At 52.7% G+C, this 13,335-nt stretch overlaps 1 protein-coding gene across 1 annotated transcript; it reads left to right on the top strand.

Moving 5' to 3' along the window:
• Positions 1 to 10,895: 10,895 nt before the first annotated feature.
• LOC309603431 (olfactory receptor 14A16-like) lies at positions 10,896 to 11,825 on the top strand (the record flags this gene model as incomplete). The annotated part of the gene is made up of 1 exon (XM_082338284.1): positions 10,896 to 11,825. The coding sequence occupies one exon, from the start codon at positions 10,896 to 10,898 to the stop codon at positions 11,823 to 11,825; it is 930 nt and encodes a 309-aa protein (XP_082194410.1).
• Between the last annotated feature and the right edge of the window lie 1,510 nt (positions 11,826 to 13,335).

The raw sequence follows: 13,335 nt of genomic DNA, 5'->3' as shown, positions 1-13,335 counted from the left end.
GGCCATGAAGGCAATGACCAGTCAATATGTTGGTCCCTGGGGGCTCATCAAGCAAAAACTGGGAGACACTGGTTGCAGATGCAAAGGCCATGTGCTGGTGGCTCTGAGGCCAGGTAAGCTCTTGGTGTTTGTTTATGATCAGAGTGGCCAGGCCCTGACCCCCAGGACCTGGTACAGGAGGTCCTTCATGCCTTGCTCGGGACTCTGCCTAGGGTCAGTGTGAGTGGGGGCTGTGGCAGGGGCAGGAGGAAGGTGGGTGGCAGATTCTGTTTCTTGAATGACAAAGCTGTGATTTTCCGGAGATGTCCCAATGCATGTGAGTTCACAACAACTATCTGGTTTCGTAGATTTGCTATTTAGAAGCCTTACCCTTGTACGTAAGGAGGATGTCAAAGCGAAAGCTCCCATAGGCTTGAGAGTTACGGGGATGGGTAGCAAAAGCAAAATGAGCTGATAGAGGCTTAGAGGGCCATGCGGAATTGACTATTCAAAATCAAGCATTTGATTCACTTTGCCTCTTTGCTTTGACATCTTTTCACTTTGACCACACTCCTGAAATCTCTCTAATAAGCCACGTAAGAACTGAAGCCTAAAGGAAAATTCTGTCCAGAATTCGCTCCTTGTGGTGCTTTGTGTGGCAATGAGCCCTCTGGTGCCGAGTTCCTGAACTGCAGCTCCTGAAAGACTGATCAAGCCTCCAGACAAGTAAAAGCAGCACAGCTGAAGGTTTCGGAGGGTGTTAGCAGGCCCTGCTGAAGGCCATCGCTGAAGAGACCATGCAGGGAATGAGCAGACAAGGTTCCTGTCCCTGGGGGCTGGTGAAGCAGGGAGTCAGAGGCACTTGGGACAGGAGGAAATTTCAATGTGGAGATCACCGTGAAAGCCCTTGATGTGCTTCGCCAAGCAGGATGGCCAAGGCCTGACTCCCATTTCAGAGATCCTTTCCCTCTTGTGATGCTCTGGGCTCTTCCTGGGGCATTGTGATATGGGAGTGTGTGACGGCAGGTGCAGGTCAGTGGTAGGACACCTGCCAGGCTCTGTGGAGGGTGAGTGAGGAGGAGGCAACGAGGCACTGGAGCTGTAAGGACCTCATGTCCTCTCATGGGTCTCAGTGGAAGAGACAGAAGCCATAGCTGAGTGGACAAGGGTCCCAGTTCTGTTGGGGTGTCAAAGCCCCACCAAGGCCCTTGGCCATCCCCACCACAGCTACACTGTCCTGTGCCTGTGCCTGCTTCCTTGCTTCCAGCACCAAGCTCTGTGTTTCTGAGCATTTGCCCATGCCTCTGAGTTCCCCACAACCCATCCCGTTTCTTCCAAAGCCTTGCTAATGCTGCTTTCTCACCCAAGAGTTCCAAGCCCCAGACATGCTAGAATCCTCTGTTTAGCTCCCCATCCCAGCACTCAGCTGCCCATCATCCTTCTGCTGCTGCCTCCAAATCAAGACTCAACCTGTTTCACTTCAGCATGACAGCCCCCGACATGTCAAGTCTTCTTCCTGCCTTCAATGCACGCACTGCTGCACCTGCACTGCTCTCCCCCTGCATGCCCATGTGTCTCACCAACCCTTCCTCTTCCCCTGCAGTGGTGGGACCTCACCCCAGGAGGGCTGTGCATCCTCCAGGCTCAGGGAGGTTTCCTGACACCCACCCAAGTGTGAGGAGTGGAGGAGGGGAGGAGAGCCAGGTCAGCTCATGGGGCACGACTGAGCACAGACACCTCAAGCAGTGGGCGTTCCCCATCTGTCAGGCTGAGCCATGCACATGCGATGGAAATGCCTGTATCATCCCTGATTTGCACAGGAGGGACCTTCCTTCCTGCCATCTTCCCAGGACAATCTTCTTCTTCCTCCTCCTCCACCATCAGACATCCACTGCTTTCCATTGCTGGCTTCAGACATGGTTTTAAGGATTCACTAACACCATCAGCCACCCCCTTTCTTTCTCACCGACATCCCCTGACCCTCTGTCCCAGACCTACACATGGCCAATCACTGCTGCTCAGGGCCACTCATAGATACTGCCGCTTTTAAGGAAATCACAGAAACACCTGAAGGATTATTGATGCATTATCGACAGAAGACGCACTAGGTTTGCATCTCAAGAAATGGGATGCCAGAGGCCAAGGGAAGGATGGTCTGCGCACTGTCATGGGATTTGAGAACCTGAAACGTGCTCTCTTCTCCCTGTCTCCTGGACATCTAAAGAGGACTCACACTTCTCTGCACTTCAATTTCAGGCGTTCCTGGGAATCTCAGGAGGCATGGCATACCGATTCCTGGGTTCAAGGAGCTGGTCAAATGCCTCTGGTCTCTTTCCGCAATGATGTCTTCAATGCCAGGCTCATTTGTAGACTCTGTATGTGGATGCTGACATTCCTTGAGCAACTGGCTCTGAAAGGATTAACATGCTAGGCTGTTATTCTTGGAGGGTATAAGGACAGTAAAAAAGAAGTTGGCGTTGGGCAACTGAAAAGGGAAGCAAAAGATGTGGTCAGGGCTGTTTGGGGACACCTGTGAAGCAGCCCTCAACCTGATGTGAATGACTTCTGGGGTCAGGGAGAACCTGAGCGCTCTCCCAAATTGGAAACCATGAAGGGGAAGGAAGGACAGCATCATTCAGGCTGGAGGGGACCTCGGGAGCTGTCTGGACCAACCTCCAGCTCAAAGCAGGGTCAGACAGAGTACTCAGCCTTTATCCAAACACATTGTGGTCGCATTCCAAGATAGAACCAGTGCATGCTCCCTGGGAAACAGATTCCAGCACTTGACTCTCCTTATGCTGAGAAAGTTTCTCTCTCTCTCTAGCCTGACCTTCTCTTGTTTCAGCCCATTGCCTCTTGTCCTTGTGTCATGGACATGAGCCTGACTCCGTCTTCCTGGGAACTGTGTGATGCTGCTACATGTTTCCCACAAGATCTTCTCTTCTCCTGTCTGAACAAGCCCAGCTCTCTAAGCCTCTTCTTCAGTAGAGCAAGTTCTCCCACCCTACAGACCTTGGTGGCCCTCCACTTTCCTGGCTCCAGTTTGCCCAGGTCTCTCTGGCATTGTGGGATGTCAAAACCTAGGAAAATATTCTGGCTATGGTGTGAGAAGTGCTCAGCAGACTGGCTGTGCTCCGGCTCCTACAGCCCAGGATGCTGTTGGCCTTCTTTCCTGATTGCTCTTCTTTTGCCTAATGGAACCCAAGGACCACCAAAGCCTTTCCCACAGAGCTGCTGCCCACCTGGGCAGTCCCTGCCCAGTGTCGTTGCATGGGCTTAGTCGACCTCAAAGGCACAACTTACTGCCTATCCTGAGGTTCCTATTGGCCCATTACTCCAGCTTCTCTTTGTTCTTTGGGATGGCCACCCTGCCCTCCAGTGGTCTGCTCTCCTCAGTGTGGTGTCTTCTACAAATGTTATGAAAAAGCACTCTCTCCTGTCCATTGAGTCATTAAAAACACATTAAACAGGGCAGGTGGCAGGACAGACCCCTGCAAGACCCTACTAGCTAGGTGCCTCCAGGCAGAGTACCAGACACAGATAAAGGCCTTCTGAGACCAACAATCTGTCTGCTTATTTACCCATCTCCACATCCACCCAGGCAGACCAGAATATCCTAACTTGGGCACAAGAATATTGGGAGGGTGAGGGGGGTGATGTTGAAAAGTTCACTGACTTCCAGGTCAAAAGACAACCACTGCTCTCCCTGGGTCCAGCAATCCTGTCCTTTCAGCACAGAAAGCAAAAAAGACGGTGAAAGACAAGCTGCCCTGGGTAAATCCTTCTCTTTTAGACACCCAGAAACAGAATTCGAGTGAACATGACCTGGGGCACAGCCGTTTGCTCCTCTGCACATCCTTTGGGCATTTTGAAAGGCGCGTGCAACATTTGCACTTTCCCCATTGTCAGGGAGTTTCCCCAGTCTCCACGACCTTTGAAAGATGATGGAGAGTGGCCTTGCTGTGACATGGGCCTGCTCACTCAGCTCCCTGCAATGCTGCCCCTCCTGTCCCATAGACTGGGAAGGATGGAGTTTGCTCAAGTGATCCCTGACTTGATCCCCATCCACTGCTGGTTGACCTCCTCCAGAGTCCTGCCCTGAGTCACAGAGGCCTGGGAGACCTTGCTGGGGAAGTCTGAGGCAAAGAGGACACCGAGAATCTCACATCTATCTACACTTGCTCTTCCTAAATTCAGCAGTGGCCACACAGTAACTGCGTTTTTCCTGTAACTGTTCCTGAAGCAGTAAACACTCCTTATGCTGCCCTTCAATTGCCTTTCAAGTTTAGACTGAGTTTCCATCTGGACCCTTGCTGTGCTTGGAGGATGCTGTCCTTGAAGAGCAGCTGTCCTGAGCTCTGCCACCATGTCACAGCTCTGTCTGCTCAGGTACAGCTCCAGCTCCTCCTGCCTGTGCCCCTGGCTGAGGGCACTGCTGCACATTTGGGCTGAAGCAACAAAGCTGTGGAACCAGGCAAGATCTGACTTGCTGTAAGGAATCCTGGTACCAAGTGTCCAAGACCCCATGTGTGCAAAAGCTTTTCTTCAGAGCAGAGGGATGGTGTGGAGAAAAGAGAGCTGCATGTCTTCCTAGCACCATGTCTAAAGACCCAGCATGAAATGCCTGTTTCATTGAACTGAGGATAAGTCCCCAGCTTGAAAACATTAGATCTTTCCTGGTCCCCTTCCTGGGTGTCCTGCCTAATGATGGGGGAAAAAAAAAGGGGGAGGGATTCTCATGCCCAAGTCCTTTCCTGAAAGGAGAAATGACACTGCGATAAGTAAGTGTCTCCCCGCAGCTGAGGAAGGGAACATGAGTGATGCCTTCAGCCTGTTTCACAGCAGGTTCCCTTGGAGGTCCCGGGATACCTGGAGGGAGCCCAGAGGGGCAGAGAAAGTGCTGCCTTGGGCTGGGCCTCTGCTGCTGAGCTGGGCTGGGCTCCTGGGATGGAGGCAGCTGATGGCAACCAGGCAGCACTGCAGAGAGACAGCTCTGCCCAGGAGCAGCTCCTCTGCAAAGTGCTGAAAAACAGTTTTGATAAACCTTTCTGGCTGTCGGAGGGAAAAAGAAAAGAAGATTTGAAAGGCAGCAGAGAAGAGGGGAATAAACAAAGGAAAACCTTTGAAACAAGGAAAAAAAAAGAGCATAACAGGATTGAAAAAGATGGGGGGGTAGGGAGGCGGAGAAGGGAAATTCATTCAGTTGGGGGATAAAAAATACCTTGTAGAGCAAACAAATAAAGAAACTAAATAAACTAATAGGAAATGGAGCCTTCTCTCTCCTGTGGTGTTTGGTTCTTTGTTTCTTTTTCTGTTTTTCTTTTCTTTCCTGTGGAATGAAGCTCGGTTTGGTAAGGAGTTCATCCTTACCAAGTCAAGAATTTATTATCTGAGGGCTTGGAAAGTTTGAATTCCTGGTGCAGCGCTTCTTTCCAAACAGCCTTCCCCTATGCGGGCCATCTCCTTCCTGTCCTGCTGGTTTTGCTCACAAAACCTACACAAGCCTGAAAACCTCAGACCCATCCGGCTCTGTGCAGCTTAGCTGAGATGGGCCAACAAGCCCACATCAAAGGAAGGGGCAGAGATCCTGACACAGGTCTTGCTTCCCGAGAAATATCACAGGGAAAGGAGGAATATCAAAGGAGGGTAGCAGGTAAGAAGGCAGGCAGGCCAGGAATTAAAAAACAGCCAAATCAATGAAAATTGAGGTGAAATGTGACAAACCACTGACATGAATCTATGATGTGCTGGGAGCATTAGCGGGGGGAAAGAGAAGCCCAGCAGACTTTGTGTGAAGCACCATCTCCTTTCCTCCCACAACCCCTAAAGAACAGTCTATCAGGGCTCCTTTCAAGGCCCTTGTAAAGCCTTTGTGGGTCAGCTGGGAATGCCATTTGTGCTGAGGCACTTCCTCCAGACTGAAGGAGTCTCCCATTTTTCTTCCCCTTTTGTGGAGAACATTTCTAAGGCCTTCGGTACGTTCCCTGAGGAGTCATGGCCTTGGGTGCTAAAGGGTTCCTCAGCAGAGCAGCTCTGAGAGGGTGAGGGGAGATTAATGACAATGATAGCTGGTAGCTAGGTGACCTAATCCCTGCAGAAGTCGAGACCCATTCTGAAAAGTATTCTGTGAGGGAGAAGCACCAATTCTTAAAAGGTGCTGTCAAGAGATGTAAACCCTGAAAGCAGCTTCTGTGGAGTGACTTCCATGCTACCCGCCTTGTCTTTATAATGTTGGACACCTAAAGGATAGGTGGTTTTTAGTGTCAGAGTAATCTCCTTAGTTTTCCTTGGGTTTGCCAATGAAGTGCAGGACACAGTTCAACTTATTGCAGAAATGGATTTCTAAAGGTAGAGGAGAGGAGTCGATTCCTCTTCTGCACTTGCAAGGGGAGCCCTGACTGACCAATTGACACCTAGCTTCTTCATTGCAGACCTCTGGGAGATTTGCAGAGATCATTCCTTGCTGTCTAGGGGCCACCTGACTGTCTCCTTCCAGTCCAGAAGGAAGCCGATGTCCTGAGGGTTTGGTGCTAAAACTGGCAACATTGTGAAGGCCTCTCTGCCCATCGTAGTGCATCTGAAATAGGACAAGGTATCTGTCTTTGGGTGGAATTGTTCCCCTAAAGCTGAGAGAGAGGAATCTCATTCTTCAGGGCTTTGGGAGTCTCCTCCTTGATGACATGGAAGAAGACTTTCCTTCTCCCTGAGTAGACAGGCTCTTAGTCCCCCTTTCTCCACAGGGCTCATGAAAATAGGACCTCCTTTGCACTCCATGTCGGCAGGCCAGCCCCATCCTCTGGCACTCTCTGGCAGAGCACAAACCTCTGCCCATGGACTTCTTCCTGATCTCCCGACTTCGCAGTGGACTGGATGACCCTGCACTTGTCTCAGCTGGGCCCCAGATCACTTCTCCTTTCAACCCATTTCTTCCTTTCCCACTGCAGGCAGGGGGTGTAGAGCAGGGGCTGATAGAACCCACTGCTCCCTCCATTTCCTCACAAGTCTTTCAGGAAAGATGGACCCATGCCTTTGCACTTCCAGCCAACGTGCCACTTTGTGACAAGCTGGTGCACAGACATGTTTAGCCAGTCTTCCCACACCTCGAGACCCATTTTGACCACAGCACTTTGTTTGCAAAGGGTTGGCAGTCGGGGGAAGTGAAGAATGCAGAGAGTGTGATGTGAGTAATTGTCCGTATTACACACATCCACTTGGACTGGAAGAGTGAAACCATGTGCACCACCGAGGGTGATGGTTAATTCACAAGCAGGGTGGCTCCTCTTCTGTGTGAGGCCAGATTGCAGGGACGAGGGGCCCATGAGCGTCCATCACTCAAGACCCAAATGCAGGACGCGAGACTTAGCCCTGTTGGACCTCATACAATTGGCCTCGGCCCATTGATCCAGCCTGTCCAGATCCCTCTGTAGGGCCTTCCTACCCTCCAGCAGATCAACACTCCCACCCAACTTGGTGTCATCTGCAAACTGACTGAGGGTGCACTCGATCCCCTCATCCAGTCATTGATAAAGATAATAAACAGAAATGGCCCAAGTACTGAGCCCTGGGGAACACCACTTGTGACCAGCCACAAACTGGATTGAACTCCATTCAACACCACTCTTTGGGCCTGGCCATCCAGATAGATTTTTACCAAGCAGAGAGTAAGCGTGTCCAAGCCATGAGCAGCCAGTTTCTCCAGGAGAATGCTGTGGGAAAGAAAATCAAATGGTGTCAAACACGCAGTTGTGCTGGAGAGCCCTGGCATCTCGCATAGCACTACAGGCCTGTATTTGGCCGTTGAGTAGCTGCCCTGAATTAGGTTAGGCAATGTAGGGATGTCCACGGGCGTTGTGCCATTACAGTCCATGGTGATCTAGTGTATGCAGCTGATGGAGAAGATGGCTGATGCCTATGGCAATGGCTACATCTGCCCCCCTGACTACCTCAATAGGCTGCCCTGAACGTAAGGAGTAGGGAAAAGTTCAGATGTCCTAAATATGGGCATCTGCTGTTGGCCAAAGGAAGTCCCCTCTAAGCTCAAAGATGATGCCTCCAGATGCTTCCCTCTCTGTGAACCGCTGCATAACAGCTTGCAGTTACCTGCACATATCTTGGACCACCTCTGACACCTCAGATGTCACCAGGTGTTTGAGTCTGAACAGCTCACTCCTTGCCTCCATCCCCAGCAATTACCATGGGAGCTGAGACAAGAGGCTCCCAGGCACCAGGTTCCTATTTTGTGTCCACCTGAACGGATGCAAGAGGAATACCACCTCCTGTGGGTTTGTGGCAGCCATAGATGAGAGCTGAGTGCCCTTCCAGCCCCAGGACTACAAACAAAGGATGAGGAGCCTCAATTGACTCAGCTGAATCCCTTCCCTCAGCAGGGCTAAAGGAGCTCTGTCACTGTCCAGGTTTTCTGTCCCATACCAGAAGTAAGGAACGGTGATTCTCATGCCCAATTCTCTCTCTGATAGGAGAAATTGCATTGCTGGAAAGAAGTATCTCTCCAGAGGTGGGAGAGGGGCCACAAGTTATTACTTCAGTCTGTTTCACAGCAGGTTTCCCAGGAGCCCCAGGGACACCTGGAGGGAGCCCAGAGGGGCAGAGAAAGTGGTGCCTTGGGCTGGGCCTCTGCTGCTGAGCTGGGCTGGGCTCCTGGGATGGAGGCAGCTGCTGGCAAGTGGGCAGCACTGCTGAGAGACAGCTCTGCCCAGGAGCAGCTCCTCTGCAAAGTGCGGCAGGGCTGAGGGCACTGCCTGCAAGTGCTGAGAGGAGATGAGTGAGGCAGAGAGACTATAAAGGCAGCCTGGAGTGGGAAGATGCTGAGAGCTCACTGCATGGGAGAGATCTTCACATCCCTGTACATGGTAAGTCCCTGGTTGCAGGACAATGTAACTGGTGTTCCTGGAGGGATCTCCAAAAGCTGCTACATCCCACAGCCTATGGGACTTTCAGGATGACTCTCAGAGTTTCTCTAATGTAGAGGATGAGGACGTGCTGCAGAGGAGGACTTCCCTGCTGCACCATCAGAAAGAAAAGGCAATACAGCTGCCTTCCTCTGGGGTTTTGAAAATCAGTGCGCACCTGTGGGTGCCCAGGGCTGTTCTTCAGAGCAGGGTCACTGCACCCCAGTGGGCTGTGCACCAGCGCAGGGACTCTGCCATCTGACCGGGTCAGCAGTCAGCCTGCCCAGGGAGCGCCTTTCAAAGCTGCGGGGAGAACCTGTGGGTGGAAGCAGGGCAGGATCCCTCTGCTGCCCAGAGGGTGCAGCGTGGGTCAGGGCTGCTCAGACTTCTACATCACCCAGCGGACATTTGCAGAGGGTCATTCTAAAGAGGGATGTCAAGGTAGGAGATTGCCTGAAAGGGAAGAAATCTGTGCTTTGAGTTTTTCCACTCTTGGTTGGCTGGGTGGGCAGTAGGAGATGGGAATTTATGTCTCTGCTCTGGAGTAGGCAATGAGACCCCAGTTCTCACTAGGACTTGTCTGAGCTGTTGCTTAGCCCCTGCACACACAGAGATGCCCCTGGGCAGTGCCCTGCTGCCAGGAGGTGCCTGCAGGGCAGAGCTGAGCACACAGCAGGTGGGATGGCCTCTGTGAGCATGAAAAGGGAGAAGATGTGGGTATCAGGCATCTCCCTGCCATCCCCTGCAGTGCAGATGCTTTCCTTTGAGCAACCCCCTGGTCTCCTCACTCACACAGCAGAGCCTCTGCCCTTAATGGCACAGAGACATGCTCATGATTTACCTTCCCAAGCAGCCTGACCACCAAAGAGAGTTAAAACTCAAGGGTCTCTCTCTGTCTCCCTCTCCTGCCTCCCTTGGCAGGGCTCCTTTGGCATGTTCTCCTCTTCTCCCTGACGCCCTTCTCACTGTTACACTCACTGGTGTGGGGGGGTGAGGATTCAAGTGCAGCTCAGACACCAACGCTGCGTGTGCTGTCATGCACATATGGCCATGGAGGAAAAGCATCCAGCTCGCACCCTGTTCACCTGTGGGGCTCTGGGTACTGCAGTGTGTGTGGCTGGCAGGGATCTCACCCTCCCTTCAGGACATAACAAATTCAGGACAGTTGACTCTGTCCTTGGGAGGTCCTGCTGGGCTGCAGGCTGCCCTCCCGTGGGGCACAGCTCTCCCAGGGCATCTCTATGTTTTGCAGGAGCCCCATGGAGAATGCTGCTGGGTGGCTGCATGTGGGCAGCTGTCATGAGCCCTCTGTGCCCCTGGTTGGGAGGGCAGAGCTGAGGTCCTCAGGTACGGTGAGATGGGATGAGGGGTTTGGAGATCTGCACTGGGAAACTGGATTCCCCTGCTCCCAGCACTGGCTTCTTTCTTTTGGGGGGAACAGCTGAGTGCGATAGTCCTCCAGGTGGAAGAGCTGCCAGCACAGGGCAGCTGAGAGCAGGGCTGATGGGCAGAGCGGCTGTCCTCACTCTGCACTAAGGGACAGTCCCTGTGCCCAATCTCAGGACCCACAAGGTTTCCCTTGCAGTGCAGCAGAAATGCCAGGCATTGCTGCATTCAAACCGCTCCTCAGCTGTGCTGGGGCAACTAGAGCAGAAGGCACAACCCAAACTCCCCACAGCTCTGCTCTGCAGTCAGGTGAATCGAGAGCCACAATGCTGAGAAGTTTTCTTATATCACAAGCAGATTTAATCTGCGATCACCCCGAGTTCCTATTTACCTACTGCTGTAGGGCAGGATTGAATCCTGCAGAGCCCCCAGCAGAGCCTGCTGCTCCCTGGGGCACCCTCAGCCAGCACCAACCAGAGCTCACCAAAGGTCTTCTGGAGAAGTGAAAGGCAGTTTGGGGGATTTCTATAAGAAAGTGAGTAGATTTTTCACAAACCAGTCTGCCCTAACTTCTCCCTTCTTTTACCACCTTGAACAGATCCCCATGGGCAGAGGGACATAATGTCCAACGGCAGCTCCATCACCCACTTCCTCCTCCTGGCCTTCGCGGACACACGGGAGCTGCAGCTCTTGCACTTCTGCCTCTTCCTGGGCACCTACCTGGCTGCCCTCCTGGGCAACGGCCTCATCATCACCGGCATAACCTGTGACCACTGCCTCCACACCCCCATGTACTTCTTCCTCCTCAACCTCTCCCTCCTCGACCTAGGCTGCATCTCCACCACTGTCCCCAAAGCCATGGCCAGTTTCCTCTGGGACACCAGGGCTATCTCTTACTTGGGATGTGCTGCCCAGCTCTTTCTGTTTGTATTTTTGATTTCAGCAGAGTATTTTATTCTCACCATCATGGCCTATGACCGCTACGTTGCCATCTGCAAACCCCTGCACTACGGGACCCTCCTGGGCAGCAGAGCTTGTGTCCACATGGCAGCAGCTGCCTGGGGCACTGGGTTTCTCCATGCTCTCTTGCACACTGCCAATACATTTTCCCTACCCCTCTGCCAAGGCAATGCTGTGGACCAGTTCTTCTGTGAAATCCCCCACATCCTCAAGCTCTCCTGCTCACACTCCTACCTCAGGGAAGTTGGGCTTATTGTGGTCTGTGTCTTTGTCATCTTTGGGTGTTTTGTTTTCCTTGTGGTGTCCTATGTGCAGATCTTCAGGGCCGTGCTGAGGATCCCCTCTGAGCAGGGACGCCACAAAGCCTTTTCCACGTGCCTCCCTCACCTGGCCGTGGTGTCCCTGTTTCTCAGCACTGCCATGTTTGCCTACCTGAAGCCCCCTTCCATCTCCTGCCCATCCCTGGATCTGGTGGTGGCAGTGATGTACTCATTGGTACCTCCAGCAGTGAACCCCCTCATCTACAGCATGAGGAACCAGGAGCTCAAGGATACCTTATGGAAACTGATCCAGTGGATGCCGTTTCACTGACAATAACCTGTCTTCCCTCCTCCGCATGTTTCCCTGAGTGTATCTTAGGCCACAAGTTTACTTTTTTTCTGCTGTGATAATTCTACTTAGGGATAGTTTTCTGGTTTTATACTCCTGTAGACATTTGATCCTGTTGTGTCTGACCCTTGCAGAACATCATGTCAGATGTGGCCCATCAAATTGTAGCTCTTCAAGAAAAGGGCACCTCCTGGGTGCAGTGCCTGAAGGCTGGGCTCTTCTTCCAAAGTTCCTTCCAAGAAAATGTCCAAGGAATTGGTCTTTTAATGTTTCCGGTCTCCTTGTGTTCTCAGTCATTTTGGGGTTAAGCTCATGGTAACGTTGGTTTCCATTGGATAAAATGGTCCGCTTTTAAAGGCTCTCTTCTTGGTGTCCAATGTCAGGGGAGATGGTCCATGAGCTCCCCATTATCTCCTCAGGTTCCTTCGTGTCTGACAGGACTGATGGTATATACCAGACTTTTTGGAAATTAATTTGGAGGCGTGAGGAGAGGATGGGGACTCAGCACATGCTCTGGTGTTGGAATGAATGGAGACTCAGAGGTGAAACACCCTCAGAGGTGAAGTCCCCCAAATGTAAAGCACTAAATTCATGTATCCACGAAGAAGGACTAAGGCAGTGCCATAGGAGTCAGTGGGAACCCAGCAGGCACAGGGAAGGGAGAGTGGGGAGAGCTGCAGGAGCTGCCTGAGGACCCCCAGGGCCAGGACTCTGGTGCTGTCCTGGGGAGTGGGGCTGGCGCGAGTAGAGGAGGGGGCAAATTCAGTCAGGTTTGGCGATCACCTACAAGATGAATTGAGGAGAGCCAGAGAGTGCCTAGCCTCTGGTTCCTCATGCCCTTGTGGCCAGCACCAGCCATGGGGCTGATGGGGAGCCTGAACCCCGCTGTCTGCCCCCCAGCAGCTGCTGTGGCCTTCAGAGGGGCTGGGGCTGTGGGGTGAGTGCCCAGAGCTCTGCAGCAGCCTGCGCTGGGCAGTGCCATGGAGCCAGCCCAGGCTGGGCTGCTCTGCTGGGCTGGGCTGGGCTGGGGAGAGGGCAGGGGAGGTGGGGAGAGGTGGGGAGGGGCTGGGCTGGGCTGGAAAGAGCCCGGGAGAGAAAAACACCAGTGTAGAGCTAAGGTGTGTGAGTGTGCGGGGTAAGGGCAGCCAGCACTCCCAGTGCAGAGCCAGGTGTCATGGTGAAGGAAGCAAGGCATCAAAGGTGCAGAAGAGAGGGTCCTTGTCTGCGCCATATTTCCAGGACACCCTGGGGAAGCTGCCCCAGGAAATTTGTCCCAGACCAGTCCCACCCACCAGCCATTTCCATCTCTGGCCATACACCCCAGCCCTGAGGAGGGACCTTTGCTGCATGGTCATCCCCATCCTCCTATGGGGCTCAGTCATACCCAGCTACACTGCCATTATTAATCAAAAGGGAACCATTTTTCTACTGACAGCCATTACACACCAAGTCCCACAGCTCTTGCCACAGCTGGTCTCTCAGCCAAGCCTCT

This window comes from Platalea leucorodia, assembly GCF_965183815.1.
Source record: "Platalea leucorodia genome assembly, contig: HAP1_HAP1_SCAFFOLD_77, whole genome shotgun sequence".
NCBI lineage: Eukaryota > Metazoa > Chordata > Aves > Pelecaniformes > Threskiornithidae > Platalea > Platalea leucorodia.
Note: the sequence above shows the minus strand (reverse complement) of the source record. Positions and strands in the feature narration are given on the sequence as shown.